We start from the raw sequence: 19435 nt of genomic DNA on the forward strand, positions 1-19435 counted from the left end.
TAATCTGCCCTTCACGATCCAAGTTGGCCCTTTCTAATTAGCTGAAAACTTAAAAGGTGTTCAATTACTCTATTTTGTCATTTTCACAAATCGGTTTACACTCTCAGGGTTCCTTTCCCAAAATACCAAGGGGCCTGGAGTTTTCTCAATCTACGATAATTGTTCAACAACTGAAAGAAAATGAGAAGAACACAGTTTGGATACCAAAGGTCTCACCTCCTTCCTCTAAAACCCCGGGATGAAAATCACTTGGTGCTGAGTATTTGGCACAGTTTAGGTTCATGACACTTATCAGTACTGTTATTTTTGGTTAAGTTAATTTTAAAGAAGATGAATATTCTCTCTGGTGTTCTAATCAATGTTGATTCCTTCACCAACACATTGCAAACAAATTATCTGGTCATTATTGCCTTATAATTTGTAAATTTGCGTCCCCACTTCCTGCGTTATAAATTACTCTATTAGACCAGGTGCAACACTACATCGATGTAGTTTTTTTTCTGGCGTAAAAAATTCCGTGGAATACCGAACACCTCTGAAAACATCTCCATTGCACTCAATACACTATCCAAATTGTCTTTTAAAAACATTTCCAAGCGTTTAAACATAAACTTCATGGGGAATAGAGTAAAATATTTCCCTGAAATTTAATGAATTTATAATCCCAAAATAAATAGACAACATGGTTCGAAGTGTTTGAGAGACAACAGTTTGCTGTGCAGTTACCATACCTTGTGACAGGTCCAGAGCAGCCCTGTCTCCTCCGTGTATTTGTGGTCGGTGTACTTCCGTTCCTTTCTCTGTCTGAGTGAGGCACGCGTCTGACCCTGTACCAGCCCCGGCAGCCGCCAGGTCGGCGACAATTGCTATCCAGATTACCAGAGGAGCAAAAGAATCCAACAAAGAGGGAAATAAAGTAAGAGGAGGATAGAAACACACAGAGTGAAAGAAGTATAAGGAATACAAAAGTCAACACCTGGGGTTCATTCTTCCAATCCATGCGGTGCAGCGGTTGTTTCTCCCAGATTGTCCAAAGTGTGGGGGACACTGTCTGTTTTGTTATTGATGCGAGGACAGTCCCCCTGAACCACCCCAGGACTGGAGCAGCTCCAGCTGACAGTGCGCAGCCGATGACGGGGCTGTTGCTCGGCTGTTGAGTGAGTGTCAGTCAGTGCGTTGCTGCTGTGAGTGTTACACTACATCAGATACACTGTGACTCACTCTTACTGACATTGTATCCTCACTCTCTGTGTATGTGCTCATCTCTTCAGGTGTACGTCTGGTGCCCGGCTGTTCACTTTCTTTTTCAATTATGTTAAGTTCTACGTCTTAATTCTCTGTCTTTTCCGTTGTTGTCGGTGAGTGGTGTGTGTGTTTGTTTGTTTGTTTGGGAGGTGGGAGGGGAGCAGAGAGTGTGAGACACTGTCGTGCTTCAGTGCAGTCAGTGTGTGACAGCGAGCCAGCGGCGGAGATGTCGGATGACGACTCGAGGGCCAGCACCAGCTCCTCCTCGTCTTCAAGTTCCTCGCAGGCAGCTGAGAAAGAGACGAGAAACAACAACAACAACGACAGCATCACCGGGACCGGCGGCGGAAGCAGCAATAACAACAACAACGGCGGCGGAGGGAGCAAGAGGAAAAGAGAAGCGAAGAACAACACCATGAGCAAGAACCCTAAGCTGCTCACCACCAGCGCCAAGAGGTGAGTGCGGATGGCGCGGGCCGGCTGGCCGGGCAGCGCGCGGGCAGAGGAGAGGGGGGGCACGAGCACCGGCCGTTGGTCTGGGGTGGGGGGGGGGTCATGGGGCTCCTGCTCTGCTTCTCTCCCCCTCCCCCCCCCCGGGATTCCTTCTCTCACCCGCGACACGCCGGACTTCTTTAACACCAGAGGCTCATTTGCATATTAGCTAAGATCGTTTTGTACAAAAAGACAGGGTCAGGTTGTGACCCCCGTGCCCCGGGTTTGCATTCCTGTCGCCAGCTACTTTCCGCTGGGCCGGCTTGTGTGGAGTGTGTTCGCCGGAGGAGTACGGCAATCGAGTTGGAAATTTTTCACTGTATTAGCTTCTTGGAGCTTCGAGAAGCGGCCATGTTTTTTTTCCTCTCTCGCTTTCTCGCACAGCCTTGGGGTCAACATCTTTGCTTTATCTTTTTTTGTTGTTAACTTTTTTGAAGTCGTGAAATTTCCGGGTGAATGTGACGGGGATGCAGCATTCTTGATTATGCCGAGAGGTTTTAAAGTGATCAATGTTTTATGTTTGACAGAATCCAGAAGGAGCTTGCTGATATCACGTTGGATCCACCACCGAACTGCAGGTTAGTTGATTTCTCAGAAAATAAATGGTCTGCCTTAATACATGCATTAAAAGGTTTGGGATGGTGTGCGATTTTTGTTTCAGTTCGAAACCCTGGTCAATAAATTGAAGGAGTGGAGAGAGTTGTATTGAAACAGAAATTGGGATTCAGGCCAATTTTGCATTTGCAGAATCAAATAGAACTTAAACGTCAGTACTTTAAACTGAAGTTTCCCTTGTAAGTTTCATTTTGGAAGTTTGAAATTTTCCTCCCGTTGAGGGGGTTCCCATCAGTTCTGCACTTTTTTGAAGGTTCTTGTCCATCTCGATTTGGTGCTGTTTTACAATTGTGATTTTTTGGGGATGGGGGTACTGAAGTGTTCTGGTTGTGTGTGTGATAGATATTCATTCACATCTTTGGTAAGTAAATGTTCTACCCTTCACAGATAATGCAGATGTGAGTAATTTGTCTTTAAATGATTTTGATCAATGCTGACAAGATGGTGATAAGTTCCTATCCATTGGGCAATTTTAAGTCTCACCTTTCTTTTAAAAACAGCCCCTTTTAATGTTTTTAACTGTTTTTGGAAGACCAAAATAAGGTCTCTCTTTTAATTAACTAATGTACAACATATGAGCTTGTGATTGAGATGTTGTCAAATTCTAGGATGAAACAAGATTTATGCTTGTGTTATGTTTTCTGTATCATGGTTCATTGCTGTGTTCTTATGGGAATACAAATGGCACTCAGTACCTATAATGTTAAGAAAAAACTTTTAAATTATTTCCACTTGAGTTGGATCACTTCCTGTTTGAACAACTCTTTCACTTCACTTAGAATCATAGTCATAGAGAGAATTTATTTAAAACACCAACCTTCTTGGATATTAGTATTGTTTCATTTCTATGGTTGTCCAAGATAGAGCCGACAGTTATGTTGTGCATGACTGTGTTATGAATGAGACGATCAGAACTATTCCATTGAACTTTGGATCCAAAAATAAATTTTAGGATATTATTTAGGTTTCAGAAATGATATTGGCATGGGATGTATACCATACCCTTGATATTCTATCACAAATTAGTAATGTTTTCTCTCTAAATGGATAATTTTAAAATCTGTAATTTAGTCAACCTTTGTGATAGCATAAGCTGAGAATAAATGAGTGACAGTGGAATCTCAAAATTACTGAATTACTGCACAAAGCTTATTAGTTATAACTAAGTTTTTGTAAAATTTGAAAAATGTAGTTTGACTGAAATGTATTGGAGTAAATGAATATACGACATAGGCATACCAGCTTTGGCCATATGTGATATTAGATGCAGCCCTGAGGTAGACTTGCTTCTGTACGTACATGCTTTGGCATTGCGGGCATTGATGCCTTTTTTTGTGGATATGTGTGATTTGTTTTAAATGGGGAGAAATCAAAACCAACTATTCTGTGATGATAAATGGGTTGGGGCAGAAGTACGGAAGGATGCTGGGTTGCAGATTTTATTTTAACCAAGCTCAGACATGGAGGGGAAAGTGGATTCTTTAGATATGCTTGAGAGAATTTGCTGCATTCATAACGTGTTGTTGTGATAGTTTGGGCACAGGCCCACACAATTATTCTTAACGTCTTTCTTGGAATGAAAAAAAAATGAATGGCATTAACATCTGTTGTGAGGCAGCCAGTTTGGATGGCATGAAGCTGAAAGCCACTTTAGGGCATTATCTGAATGTTGAGTGGTCAGACGAGTTGGAAGTCCCTTGAGCTGGATTAGTTTGACACATAGATCTTTCCATCTAACTGCATTTCAGTATTCTTTTTTCTTCTTGTTTGGGCATGTGGGCAAGGATGTGCACTCTAGTATGGAACTGTTATAGCAATGGCATTGAAGTAAATCTGAACATGCATGATGCAGGACTTATGGATAACTCTTCATGAAGCAGTTGCTGAATATTTTGTGAACTGTGATGCATGTAGCTACCGATTATCATTCCACTGAAGTGATGGCTTTGTGGGACAGCTTTATTTATTATTCGTTCTTGATGGACTCTTTGAAAGAAGAATGAAGAAGCTTAAAGCAAGTAAATTAGAAGGTTTATTTGCTCCAAAGTGATAGTGGAGCTTGTTGCATGAAATGGAATTATGCAAAATACCGTGTATATGATGCAGGGTGTGAATTTTATTTTTAAGTATCTTAGACTGCTCGTTCTGTAGTACACCATCGAAAGAGTATGAAGACAGTGCCTTTCTGATAGCTCTCAGTATAATATTTTCAGATTAGTGGATGTTGATTTAGTGACCTATACACTTAAAGAAATTGAATTACATTATTAACTGAAACTTTCAATATGTATCTGCAGTTTTTAATTCTATTTAGCTCAAATTGAAATCTCTGGAAGCAACCTTGAAAGTGCTAAAGATTAATGAATTTCTCACTGAGTTATTTCTTTGGCTATTGACAGACAGCTGTTTTACTAATATTGCAAAATGTACATTTGTTTATGAGCTGGCTTGACAGAATGAGCCCCTTTTCTGGGAATTAGATTGTTGATTTTTCTTTCCGTTTTAATATTCCGTTGGTTACTTGAATAGGTGTCAATATATTAAAACTAGCAGATTTTATAGCTGAATAATTACATAGTTTATGCTATAAAGGTTCAAAAATTCCTCGAGGTACCATCTGGAAAAACACACTGACTTTGGAGTGAGGTGCAACATATTAACCAGAATGACACCAGGTGTAAAGCAGTTAAATCATGAGCACAGATTGCCTGAAGAAAAGTTGTAATCCTTGAGTATAGAAGATTCTGGATTGATCTAGTTGAGGTGTTTAGAATGGCTAAGTGTATTGCTAACTCCCATATTTTCTGTGGTGACGATTTTCAGAAAAAAATAGGCCAGAACTTCAAAATCTTAGGTCTGTTTGGAGGTGATGTCAGAAAGCACCTTTTCATGCAAAGTCTTGGAGAAAACTTGAAAATTTATCCTCTTAAGGTGAGGTCAGTTGAAAATTTCTTTATTGACATTTTTGTTTTGTTAACCAAGGACATTAAGGATTACAGAACCAAGATGGTTAGGTTGGTAAGACACATCAGCCATGATCAAATTGTATGGTAGCAGAAGCTTAAGATTGAATGGCTTACTAATTGTTCCTATGCATTTGTATTTCACATGTATAACAAAAAGGTTCATATTTCAACCATTATTTGCCCACAACATGGCTGAATTTGGCTTACTTATCCATTTAAAACACTATCACAACTATTTTATTTCTTCATTCAAAATCTAATCCAGTTTACCTGATATAGTCAAAGAGATGTACAGCATGGAAACAGACCCTTCGGTCCAACCTGTCCATGCCAACCAGATAACTCAACAATCTAGTCCCACCTGCCAGCACCTGGCCCATATGCCTCCAAACCTTCCTATTCATATACCCATCCAAATGCCTCTTAAATATTGCAATTGTACCAGCCTCCACCACTTTCTCTGGCAGCTCATTCCATACTCGTACCACCCTCTGCGTGAAAAAGTTGCCCCTTAGGTCTCTTTTATATCTTTCCCCTCTCATGCTAAACCTATGCCCTCTAGTTCTGGACTCCCTGACCCCAGGGAAAAGACTTTGTCTATTTATCCTATCCATGCCCCTCATAATTTTGTAAATCTCTATTAAGTCACTCCTCAGCCTCCAACTTGCATTTCATGTGATGAAAATATTTGGATGCTATTAGATTAAGGGCGGAGCAGTGGCTCCGTGCTGTTTCACAGTACTAGGGACCCAGGTTTGATTCCAGCCTCGGGTGACTGTCTGTGTGGGGTTTGCACATTCTCCCCATGTCTGTGTGGGTTTCCTCTGAGCACCCCAGTTTCCTCATACAGTCCAAAGATGTGCAGGTTGGAAGAATTGGCCATGCTAAAATTGCCCATAGTGCTCAGAGATGTGTAGGTAAGGGGAAAGGATGGGGAATGGGTCTGGATGAGATATTCTTCGGAAGGTTGATGTGGACTTGTTGGGCCAAATGGCCTGTTTTTGTGCTGTAAGGATTCTATGAACTACTCTTTTCTTGATTCATAAAGATTCATATTTCTGACTGCAGATATCAGCTTCCAAATTTTCTGCATGAAAATATTAAATTAATAACACTGAACAGTTATAATCTGACATTTATTAACAGTACAAAAATAATAACAATGAGATCTATCTTTTTATTAATTTTTTAATTTAAAATTTTATTTTATTTTTCAACGCCAAACCAAAATTGCCTCCAGTTCAAAGCTTGATTTCTATTATGCAATCAATGTTTACAATGGCTATGATACTTAACCTGTTAAGGTTTTTAAAAAATTGGTAAAACAAACTACTGGTTGGAGTTTATTACTCTGTCAATATTAGTCTGACCACTCATAATGCATACCTTTTTTGTTAAATAGCTTAACTTCTTGTAGATTGGGCTACTGCTGCAATCTTAGTAATAATTTTGGAGATTTACCACTTATTTGATGATTATGTGTATTGTTTGATACTTGAACAGTATAGATCAGACACATCAGTAAATTTGCAGATGATACGAAGATAGGTGGAGTTGTGGACAGTGAGGAGGGCTGTTGTCAGCTGCAGAGGGACTTAGATATGATGCAGAGCTGGGCTGAGGAGTGGCAGATGGAGTTCAACCCTGCCAAGTGTGAGGTTGTCCATTTTGGAAGAACAAATAAGAATGCGGAATACAGGGTTAATAGTAGGGTTCTTAGTCAGGTGGAGGAACAGAGCGATCTTGGGGTCTATGTACATAGATCTTTGAAGGTTGCAACTCAGGTGGATAGAGTTTGTAAGAAGGCCTATGGAGTATTATCATTCATTAGCAGAGGGATTGAATTCAAGAGTCGTGAAGTGATGTTGCAGCTGTACAGGACTTTGGTTAGGCCACAGTTGGAGTACTGTGTGCAGTTCTGGTCGCCTCACTTTAGGAAAGATGTGGAAGCTTTGGAGAGGGTGCAGAGAAGATTTACCAGGATGTTGCCTGGAATGGAGAGGAAGTCGTACGAGGATAGATTGAGAGTTCTCGGCCTTTTCTCGTTGGAACGGCGAAGGATGAGGGGTGACTTGATAGAGGTGTATAAGATGACCAGAGGAATAGATAGAGTAGACAGTCAGAAACTTTTTCCCCGGGTACAACAGAGTGTTACAAGGGGACATAAATATAAGGTGAAGGGTGGAAGGTATAGGGGAGATGTCAGGGGTGGGTTCTTTACCCAGAGAGTGGTGGGGGCATGGAATGCGCTGCCCGCGGGAGTGGTAGAGTCGGAATCATTGGCGACCTTTAAGCGGCATTTGGATAGGTACATGGATGGGTACTTAATCTAGGTTAGAAGTTCGGCACAACATCGTGGGCCGAAGGGCCTGTCTGTGCTGTATTGTTCTATGTTCTATGTTCTATGTTCTATTCTATTTTGATCCAAAGCTTGTGCTGAGTTAGCTGGTTTGAATTGAGACAGGGAATATGCAGGAGGCATATGGGCAAGGATGTGGGCTCTGGTATGGAGCTGTTCTAGCAATGGCATTGAAGTAAATCTGAATGTGCACAGTACAGGACTTATGGATAACTCTTCATGCAGCAGTTGCTGAATATTTTGTGAACTGTGATGCATGTAGCTACTAATTATCATTCCACTGAAGTGATGGACCTTTGTCTCCAAGCTAATTGTAGAGAAAATAGAGCTGAGATTCTAACTGCACATTTGTTATTATGTATTCCACTATAAAAGTTCATGTTTGAGGATAAGATTGAATGTCCTCTACTACAAATCATCCATTCATGTAATATCTGAATTCACATGAAGAATGACCAGGTTGAGGTTTTTTTTTTGGCAATAGTACCCCAGGTGAATTGCCATTTTGCAGGGGGAATGTTAAAAAGTAATTATTTTTAATAAAGGAGCTGCTGGATACTTATTTTTGATCAACAGAACTATAACAATGTGCAGGTTTGTGACTTTAAGACCAGTAAAGTATTCAAGAGGGAGTTAAAGAAGGCAAATTGCTGGCATGAAAACAAACATTGAAAACTAAAATGGAGTCTGAAAAATCTCATTGGTATCTTTGTACTTGTTAATATAGGACAGGCTGTAAAGCAGTTGAAGCTGTAAATTTTATTAGTATTTATTTGCAGGCAGAAGTTTACAAGCTTGCATTGGCATTCACAAATATCAGGACTTGAAGAGGTGAGAAAGTCTAATAAAAACTAAATATTTTCACCATATGATAAGTACATGAAACCAGGTAAGTTTTTGGAGTAGAATTTTAAATGCAGAAAGAAAAACATTGCTGTGGTCGTGTTTTAAGAGATTATGTAGCAAAATTGAGTTGTGATTAATAGTTGAATTGAATTAGTAGAAGAATCTTGTCCTCTGAAATGCTAATACTTAATTTATGATTAGGGTCTGGATTAGAGTGGTGCCCTTCATCAGGTATTTGCCCGAAACGTCGATTTTACTGCTCCTCGGATACTGCCTGAATTGCTGTGTTTTTCCAGCATCACTCTAATCCAGACTCTGGTTTCCAGTATCTGCAGTCATTGTTTTTACCTAGTTAATTAGATTAGATTAGATTACCTACAGTGTGGAAACAGGCCCTTCGGCCCAATTTATGATTAGAATATTGTTTTAACACTGGAAGCTAATAAAGTTACCCTGTAGCCTGTTGTGGTGTGTATGAATCATTCAAGTTTTTCTGAAAAATGCTTTTTTTGACACAGTCTGATATTTTTATTTTTCCATTGAGAAAGTGTCAAATTATTTATTATAAATTAAGGCACTTAGCTTGTGACTGTTGCACCTAAATGTCAATCTAAACATATAAAATGTATTTCAACTTCTGATCTTCAAATGGAATTTTTGTTTGTTGTGTTTTTGTTTGTACCTTTAGGCTTTATTGAATGTTCATCAATGAGCATTGAAATATTTATTTATTTGGGTGTTTTTTAAAAATACCAGACTTGGCTGCCATTTCAGTTTCACTAGTTGTGAACTTTGAGATAAGGGCTTCACAGTGAGTGAGTTCATTCTCTCTCCTGTATCAAACCAACTGGAGTAATTTTCCTCACACTGTATAGAAACATGATTTCTGTAAATTGACAACAGAACAGTTTTAACTATGAATGTAAATCAATCTGCAATTCTGTCTTGTGGCTGTGATTGGAAATGAGGTTGATAGAGGCAAAAAGTGAAGTATTTGCTCCGCTGCAGTTGACTATCTAGCAAAGATCTACAGCCTCAATGCCCATTCTGTGTTGAATCACATTGAAACTTTTTCAGACAAGTTTTACCCAGCTAATCAATGGGTTAATTCACCATCTGGCATGAGAAGGAGAGTTCATGAGAGTTACCTAATCCCAAATTGTTGATCACAGATTTAGGCTGAGTTTTGTCTGTTCTTTGATCCTGATTGCTCTCATTCCTCATTGAAAACTCACTTGAATGATGTGCAGCCTGAAAATGCGATGACTGTTGTTTGGAACAATCAGAAGAGGAAAAAAATCATTTCTGGAGAAATTCAGGTCAGGTGGCATCTGTGGAGATAGAAACAGAATTTACATTTCGAGTCTAAAATGACTGCTGTTAGGAACAGAGAAAATATGGAGTTGGAGGATGCTATTGACCTATGTTTATGCGCTGTCAGAATTCAAACTGTTGAATATCATTCAAACTTGATTTTTGTAATCAGCATTCTTTATAGATTGCAGCCTTGTAGATGACGCTCAGATGTCTAATTTTATTGTTTCTGGAAGAGGATGTTTAATGTTTGAAGTTCCACTTATTGTCTAGGCTGTTTCATATTGTTTTCAGGTAATAGTGAGGATTGAAGGAACACAAAGGTGCTGCAGTTGCACTCTTCGGAGTTATTTGTGTGGGTGGAAGGTTTTGATTGATATAGGTTACATTTTAGTGAATAATTTTGAAATGTTCCAAATGAACAAGAATTGTTTAGCATGGATTAATAATTAGGAAGTACTTTGATTTGCTATAGGTGTCTCCTGTGCCAGAGCATGAAGTACAATAATAATGAAGAGGTTATGCTCAAAACATCAACTCTCCTACTCCTTCAATGCTGCCTGACCAGCTGTGCTTTTCCAGCACCACATTTTTTGACTGATCTCCAGCATCTGCTGTCGTCGCTTTCTTCCAATAATAATGTTCTTTCTATTGTCAGGTGTTTCTTTATCAAATCTACTTAACAGCATTAAATGCAAAATTTGTTGTTGATGGTTATAACCAGTAAATCATTTACATCATATTGAGAGTTTTTAATTTAACACTTGCTTTGCTGAATTGAGTATGGGTGACATCAAATTAACACTTACTCTATTCCAATCATACATCCTGTGTACGCATGTCTTCCTGCTTTTTTTAAAAAGTAACTGTTATGTGCAATAAATTGAAGCATCTTAGTTTATTATTTTGAGTTTTATCCTTTGGTCATGCTGGCTGTGCATAATTAATGCTTTCTGTAATTCCAAATATCCACAGTTGCTTAACTGAAAGTTGAGGTTTAATTGTTTACATTTTTTTTTCCAGTTGCCATTTTAGTAAAATGGATGTTTTTCAGAGCTACAGCCTGAAACTTTTTTTCAAAACATGGTTTATATTTGCCCTTATTACAACTCCCTGCATGTAGTGACTGATGATGGGGTGAGGTACTTAACTCAAAAGATCCGTCTTTGTGTTTCATAATGAGTGCTGGTCATATTCTGTAGCAAGTGTCTCAGCAACGTCTGATCCTGCCCACATCAGAACACGTTGACTTTTTAACTTGTGAATGAATTTTTTCTTTGAACCCTCCTTAGCCTGAAACACTGAGATTGACTGTTGCCTGCATTTGCTTGAAATCTGCTTCTGCAGCAAAGATCAAATCTGACTGAGACTGATTCAAAGACTTTTCTTGTCAGAGTGGGTTACTCATTAGCATGTCTGGTGGTACCTTTTCTGAGGTGAAAAACATATGATGTAGATCCTGAAATATTTATAAATGTTGAAGCTGCATTAAACGCAATGTATTCATACTTGGAAAAGGCTCTGAATCTTTTGTATTTCTTCAAAATAAAACTGACTGTTTATTGATTTTTAACTCCAATGCTAAATAGTGCTATGCACCTTTGTTTCTAAATCTAGATTTTACCTGAGCTAATTGGTGGTAATTTTGTTCTAATTTGCCATTGTCTAGCCAGCTAACTGCACATTTTAAAATAAACTTTTCTTGCTCACAGCCTATCTGTTCTTTGTGAGGTCCATTCCTGATAATTCTGCAGCCATTCAATTTAGCTGGAACATTGATTGATTAGCAAGCTGCGAACCAAACTGCATCAAGATAGTGATGTTTCAGTAATATGCAAATTTGTTGACTAGTACAGTTTTAATGGAGAAAGTGAGGTCTGCAGATGCTGGAGATCAGAGCTGGAAATGTGTTGCTGGAAAAGCGCAGCAGGTCAGGCAGCATCCAGGGAACAGGAGAATTGACGTTTCGGGCATAAGCCCTTCTTCAGGAATGAGGAAAGTTTGTCCAGCTAAGATAAAAGGTAGGGAGGAGGGACTTGGGGGAGGGGCGTCGGAAATGTGATAGGTGGAAAGAGGTCAAGGTGAGGGTGATAGGTCAGACTGGGGTGGGGGCGGAATTTCCCCCCCGACGTGGTCGACGATGCCCTCCACCGCATCTCTTCCACTTCCCGCTCCTCCGCCCTTGAGCCCCGCCCCTCCAACCGCCACCAGGACAGAACCCCACTGGTCCGCACCTACCACCCCACCAATCTCCATGTACAGCGCATCATCCGCCGTCACTTCCGCCACCCCCAAACAGACCCCAGCACCAAGGATATATTTCCCTCCCCTCCCCTATCAGCTGTCCGTAGAGACCACTCCCTCCGCGACTCCCTTGTCAGATCCACACCCCCCACCGACCCAACCACCACTCCCGGCACCTTCCCTTGCAACCGCAGGAGGTGCAACACTTGCGCCCACACCTCCCCCCTCACTCCTCTCCAAGGCCCAAAAGGAAACTCCCATATCCGCCACAGATTCACCTGCACCTCCACCCACATCATCTACTGCATCCGCTGCAGCCGGTGTGGCCTCCTCTATATTGGGGAGACAGGCCGCCTACTTGCGGAGCGATTCAGAGAGCACCTCTGGGCCACCCGGACGAACCAACCCAACCAACCTGTGGCACAGCATTTCAACTCCCCCTCCCACTCCACCGAGGATATGCAGGTCATTGGACTCATCCACCGCCAAACCACAACAACCCGACGGTCGGAGGAGGAGCGTCTTATCTTCCGACTGGGAACCCTCCAACCACACTATCACATTTCCAACGCCCCTCCCCCAAGTCCCTCCTCCCTACCTTTTATCTTAGCCTGCTGGACAAACCTTCCTCATTCCTGAAGAAGGGCTTATGCCCGAAACGTCGATTCTCCTGTTCCCTGGATGCTGCCTGACCTGCTGCGCTTTTCCAGCAACACATTTCCAGTACAGTTTTAATCCCCTGTCTGCCTATTGAAAGTAATTAGAAAGCAAAGTTTATTAATTGATATCAAACTGGAGATAGTTGTAGCAAGAGACAACTTAAAGCAACTTTTTCTTCAAGTTTTTACTGTGCTCAGTGCGGTCCCTGTGCTGCATGTTAGTGCATGTGTCTGTGTGACAGCTTATCATAAGCAAATCGTTTGCTTTGGAGTTGCAGCTGACTCAGATCCAGGGTTGGTGGAATGAATACCTTTGGTCCAACAGAGAAATAACTTTCATTGCTGATTTTGTACAAATGACCAAAGCAATTGTCTATCTTGTGATGCCACAATGGACCATTATGAATATACAAAAAGCTAAGTGTACTGCATACAACTTTACTGCCACATATCATTCATCTCCATCCTCCCTGCCAAAATGTTTGAGTTTAACCACCTCCATTTATGAGCACTCACTTAGAGTTAATGTTTATAATAAATACAATACCACCTATCTAAAGTTAGTGCTAAATGAGGGAGCTGTAATAGCTGATTAATCGTGAATTAGAAGCATGTGCTGATAATTATGTATTTAGTGACATGTAATCCTGCATGGGAAACAGCTCTTAATTTGAGAGCATAGCAATTGTGTTACTTTATGTAAATGTGTTCCAAGGCAGATGATATTTTATGTGATGTACACAATTTGATGTCTTTGTGTACATAGTTTGTTGTTCAGCATTGCCAAATTCTGTCATTTGAGGTTTACATTGGCTGTCATCACAGAACTGTCTCATTTGGATATACAATGGTATCTCTTGTGATTGTGATGAGGCTAGGTTTTTCTCCAGGGTAATTAAATGCCATGTGACATACAAGAACTGAAGTTCAGATCAGCCATGATTTTGTGAACAACTGTGACAACTAGAGAGGCTGAGTGGCCCACTCCTGTTCCTAAACTAATTGTATTGTGCTTTTGTTCTTGTTGACATTATTTCATTACAATTTCGTGACCTAAGCAAATTCCCCAACAATGAAAAATACACTTTCTGCTTTTAATTTTCAGCAGTATTCATTATTGTCAGTTTCAACATATTGTTAAGTTCGAAGCAATTTAGGTTGCAATTTAGTATTCATTTACTGCTGATTGTTAATATCTAAAGGTAAGTGGAGCAGTACCTATTTGTTCATTCTCAAATGATTGATAGTCCCCAGTTTGAATGTTACAAATGAGTTTGAATGGGTTTGAGATATTGATGATTTAAGCTTGTGTGACAAATGTGGATCATTCAATAGGAAGACAAATGTTGATAAAATAGCGATTTAGCTACTGCCTTATTCCATACAGTGCTGAATATAAAATATCACTTCTGATATTTGGAGTATTGGTCTTTTAGGGTAAAGCTTGTTTGCAATAAACGTTTGGTTTGGATTGATCTAAAATGGGTTCGGATTCAAAACTGCATATTGAGATTTGGTAGTGTCCATGAATGCAATTCTAAAATTCCAGTTTGTGGCTTGTGTGTTTTGCAATTATGAAACATTCGCTTGAGAATTTCTTCACAAAATATAATTAGTTACAAAGTCAATTCTTCTTTCAGTTGCTTTTGATGCCATCTATGTTATTGGTTATACTCATCTTTGACTTCAGCCAAATCTAATAATGCAGTCTGCTGGGTTGACACTGTTAACTATCCTAACATTGTTCACCTCCCAATCTTACCTATTTTATGTTACCGCCTGATTTGAAAAAAGATCAAAAATTTGAATTTTAATTCTGATGAACTAAAGTCCAGAATAAAATGACGCCTACAATTGCAACTTCTGATGAATGGATTTGCATGTATAAATTTTTCCTGTAAGAAGTTGGTGTGATTTTAAAAATTAAACCTACTTGGATTTTCAATTAATTTTTGTGTACTGATTACAATTTAAGATTAGCTTTTTATTTCAAATTTTAAATGTTGCTCTCTACCAGTTTTATTTACTTAACAGAATATAAAAATATGCTCACTGAGTTATGGAAATTATCAATCGAGAAAATTAGATGACATAATAATTATGCAATAAATTGGAAAAATCTCGTGTAATAATAATTCTCTTAATGACAGCATTAACAGAAGCCTGAGTTGTCTGACTATACTGTTGACTTCGGGATCAAGTAGAACGTCTGTAAAGGGCTAAAGAGCATAATTGATAATGGGAGAGGTAGTTGGAGAAATGAAATGCTTCAACCAGAAATCAGACAGGTTTGCAATAAGGACATTTTAGTGTGCCTAAATATATCTAGAGTTTGAATGGAGAAAGATTATGAAAGTGTCTTGTTCTGATTTATTGTCTTGTGATTTTTGCTGGAGTGTGTGTGTGTGTGTGTGTGTGTGTGTGGATGTCAGGTGAAAAGTGAATGGGAGTTTGTTTGTGTTGCCATAAATAACCTACATATTGTCCACATTGTATAATGCTGAATTGTGTCAAGCAACAGGCACCAGGAAAACTGTTCTTGCCTCAATATTTTATAGAAGGGGAAACAATGGGCCATAAAAGCTCATTGTCAAAAAGAATCATTATGAAATTGATTAATATGCTAAGTAGGCATTTATTTGTCGTCAGCCTGTTTCACCTTGTAATAAATAAATATTGCTGCACTTTGACATATTTATACCTTGATACTTAACTTTTAAAAGGTATTAGCAAATTAATCTCCATTTGTGTGTCAGAAACAACTACAGTGAGTGTGCTTTGCTGATGTCGTTCCTTTCATTAGAGTAAGAGTTCTGAGTAGGTCGTGGGATGTGAAATTGGGATTGCAAGCTGCAACTTAGTAATGGTATCTGGAATGGAGATGCTGATTGATGGTTCTGGGATCGGCTCTAAGCGTCTTTTAAACCTGTTCTTTTTTAGCTTGTGGGCCTGGCTGTTGAATTCTGAGGCCTGATTGCTGACGCCAACAAGGAGAAACTTGTAGGTGTCTGATTAAGAACAGAAGTATGCCATGCCATGCAGTCCCACGAGTCTAACCTACCACTCCATAAGATCATTACTGATCTTTTGCTTTGAATTCCACATACCAGTCTATTTCTGACAGCTTCTGATTTTTCTCACAAGAGTCGAGCACTTTCACCTAAAAAAAAGAAGTATGATCTGGCATTCAAAGCTTCATGAGGTAGCATTCTAAAGTTGTACAATCGTCAGAAGAAAAAGGAATTCTGCTTGTCTCTACTATATAAGGGCAACCCCAAATTTTTAAAAAGTGCCCTCTTGTTTTAGACTCACCCACAAGAGGAAATATCCTTTCCACGTGCAGCTTGTCAACACCACTTGATCTTGTTTACTTCAATGAAGTCATGATGTGGAAATGCTGGTGTTGGATTGTGGTGGACAAGATCAGAAGTCACACAACGCCAGGTTATGGTCCGATAGGTTTATTTAAAATCACCAAGCTTTCGGAGCACTGCACCTTCATCAGGTGGAGAGAAGCACACAGACACAGAATATATCAGCAGGGAGATAATGCCAAGATAATTCCAAATAATTAATGGCACAAAGGTAAAAGAGAAAGCATATAATGTGGTGAAGGGCAGTGGGAAGCCTACAGAAACCAACACTGCATAACTAAAAAAGAAATAAGGAAGGAGAAGATTAAATATGAAGGTAAGCTAGCCAGTAATATAAAAGAAGATTGCAAGAATTATTTTAGATATATAAAGAACAGAAGAGAGGCAAAAGTAGACATTGGGTCACTGGAACATGATACTGGAGAAGTAATAATAGGGAACAATGGTGGAAGAAATGGTGGAGGAACTGAAAAAGTATTTTGCATCAGTCTTTATGATGGAAGACACAAGTAACATCCCAAAAATTCAAAAGAGTCGGGTGGCAAAGGTGAGTATGGTGGCAATCATTGAGAAGGTGCTAGAAAAACTGCAAAGTTTGAAGTTGGGTAAATCAGATAGACTACACCCCAGAGTTCTGAAGAAGACAGCTGTAGAGATAGTGGAGGTGTTAGTGGTGATCTTTCAGGAATCACTGGAGTCAGGGAGGGTCACGGAGAACTGGTAAATGCCTAATGTAACCCCTGTGTTCAATAAGGGAGTAAGGCAAAAGAAAGGAAATTAAAAACTGATTAGCCTGACCTCAGTCACTGGGAAGATTTTAGAATCCATTGTGAAGATTGAGTTTTCTGAATACTTGGAAGTGCATGGTAAAATAGAGCAAAGTCAGCATGGTTTCATCTAAGGGTGGTCATGCCTGACAAACCTGTTAGAATTCTTTTGAGGATGTAATAAGCAGTCTAGACAAAGGAAAGCCAATCAATATCACCTACTTAGACATCCAGAAGGCCTTTGACAGGGTGTCACACAGGAGGCTGCTGAGTAAGATAAGAGCCCATTGAGTTAGAGGTAAGGTACCAGCATGGGTAGAGAATTGGCTGTCTGGCAGACGGGAGAAAATGGGGATAAAAAGGTCTTTCTCAGGATGGAAGCCATTGACTGGTGGTCTTCCACAGGGTCAGTGTTGGGATCACAACTTTTTTCACTTTATACAGTAATGATCTAGATGAAAGAACTTAAAGGCATTCTGGCTAAGTTTGCAGCTGATACAGAGATAGGTGGAGGGACTGATAGTATTGAGGAGGCAGTGAGGCTGCAGAAAGAGTTAGAGAGGAAGTGGCAGATGAGATACAATGTGAGAATGTGAGAGGTCAGGCACATTGTTAGGAAGAATAGAGGCATGTACAGTTTTCTAAATGGGGAGAAAATTCAAAAGTCTGAAGTGCAAAGGGAGTCCTGTCCAGGATTCTCTTACAGTTAACTTGCGTTGGTAGTTAGAAAGACAAATGTATTGTTGATACTTATTTTGAGAGGACTAGGATATAAAAGCAGGAATGTACTTCGAAGGCTTTATAAGGCTCTACTTAGACCACGTTTAGAATATTATGAGCAATTTTGGGCATCCTATCTCATGAAGGAGATACTGACCCTGCATCTGGTCCAGAGGAGGTTCACGAGAATGATCCCAGAAATCTAAATATTGGAGAAAGGCCAATTTTGACGGTATTAAGAAAGAACTTTCGAAAGTCTAGATTAGAGTGGTTCTGGAAAAGCACAGCAAGTCAGGCAACATCCGAGGAGCAGGAAAATCTATGTTTCAGGCAAAAGCCCTTCATCAGGAATAGAGGCAGGGTGCCTGCAGAGTGGAGGAATAAATGAGAGGAGGGTGGGGTGGGGAGAAAGTAGCATCGAGTATAATAGGTAAATTGGGGTGGGGATAGAGTTGATAGGTCAGAGAGGAGGGTGGGGCAAGGTAGTAAAGAGTAAAATGGGTGAATGGGGGTGGGAATGAAGGAGATAGGTCAGAGGAGGGTGGAGTGGATAAGTGAAAAGGAAGGTAGGCAGGTAGGGCAGGTCATAAGGGCGGTGCTGAGCTGGAAGGTTGGACATGGGGGAAGGGGAAATAGGAAACTGGTGAAATCCACATTGATGCCATGGGGTTGAAGTGTTCCAAGGCGGAAGATTAGGCGTTCTTCCTCCAGCATCGGGTGGTGAGGGAGCGGCGGTGGAGGAGGGCCAGGACCTGCATGTCCTTGGCAGAGTGGGAGGAGGGAGTTGAAATGTTGGGCCACAGGGCGGTGTGGTTGATTGGTGCGGGTGTCCTGAAGATGTTCCCTAAAGCGCTCTGCTAGGAGGCATCTAGTCTCCCCAATGTAGAGGAGACCACATCGGGGAGCAATGGATAAAATAAATGATATTGGTGGATGTGCGGGTAAAACTTTGGATGTGGAAGGCTCCTTTGAGGCCTTGGATGGAGGTGAGGGAGCTTTTGAAAGCTAATTGGGGGCAGATGTTAGAAGGTAAAGGGATAGCTGGAAAATGGGAAGCCTTCAGAAATGAAATAACAAGAATCCGGTGAAAGGAAAGGCTGGTAGGTATAGGGCATGCTGGATGACTAAAGAAATTGAGGGTTGGTTAAGAAAAAGAAGGAAGCATATGTAAGGTATAGACAGGATAGATCGAGTGAATCCTCAGAAGAGTATAAAGGAAGTAGGAGTATACTTAAGAGGGAAATCAGGAGGGCAAAAAGGAGACATGAGATAGCTTTGGCCAATAGAATTAAGGAGAATCCAAAGGGTTTTTACAATACATTAAGGATAAAAGGGTAACTAGGGAGAGAATAGATCCCCTCCAAGATCAGCAAGGCGACCTTTGTGTGGAGCCGCAGAAAAAGGGGGAAGATACTAAATGAGTATTTTGCAACAGTATTTACTGTTGAAAAGGATATGGAAGGTATAGACTGTAGGGGGATAGTGACATCTTGCAAAATGTCCAGACTACAGAGGAGGAAGTGCTGGATGTCTTGAAAAGGGTAAAGGTGGATAAATCCCCAGGACCTGATCAGGTGTACCCGAGAACTCTGGGAAGCTAGAGAAGTGATTGCTGGGCCTCTTGCTGAGATATTTGTATCATCGATAGTCACAGGTGAGGTGCCGGAAGACTGCAGGTTGGCAAACGTGGTGCCACTGTTTAAGAAGGGTGGTAAGGACAAGCCAGGGAACTTCAGACCAATGAGCCTGACGTCGGTGGTGGGCAAGTTGTTGGAGGGAATCCTGAGGGACAGGATGTACATGTATTTGGAAAGGCAAGGACTGATTCGGGATA

At 40.4% G+C, this 19435-nt stretch overlaps 1 protein-coding gene across 1 annotated transcript in view; it reads left to right on the forward strand.

The window, feature by feature from the left end:
• The first annotated feature begins 1379 nt into the window (after window positions 1–1379).
• The window catches only part of LOC122549650 (ubiquitin-conjugating enzyme E2 E1), a 121099-nt gene continuing 103043 nt past the window's right edge, over window positions 1380–19435 (forward strand). Inside the window, exons 1-2 of the mRNA XM_043689439.1 lie at window positions 1380–1701; window positions 2265–2315. Of these exons, the coding sequence (XP_043545374.1) occupies window positions 1472–1701; window positions 2265–2315 (281 nt within the window). The 5' untranslated portion in view covers window positions 1380–1471. The remainder of the gene's footprint in view (window positions 1702–2264; window positions 2316–19435) is intronic.

This window comes from Chiloscyllium plagiosum, chromosome 5 (genome assembly GCF_004010195.1).
Source record: "Chiloscyllium plagiosum isolate BGI_BamShark_2017 chromosome 5, ASM401019v2, whole genome shotgun sequence".
In the NCBI taxonomy this organism is placed as follows: Eukaryota; Metazoa; Chordata; class Chondrichthyes; order Orectolobiformes; family Hemiscylliidae; genus Chiloscyllium; species Chiloscyllium plagiosum.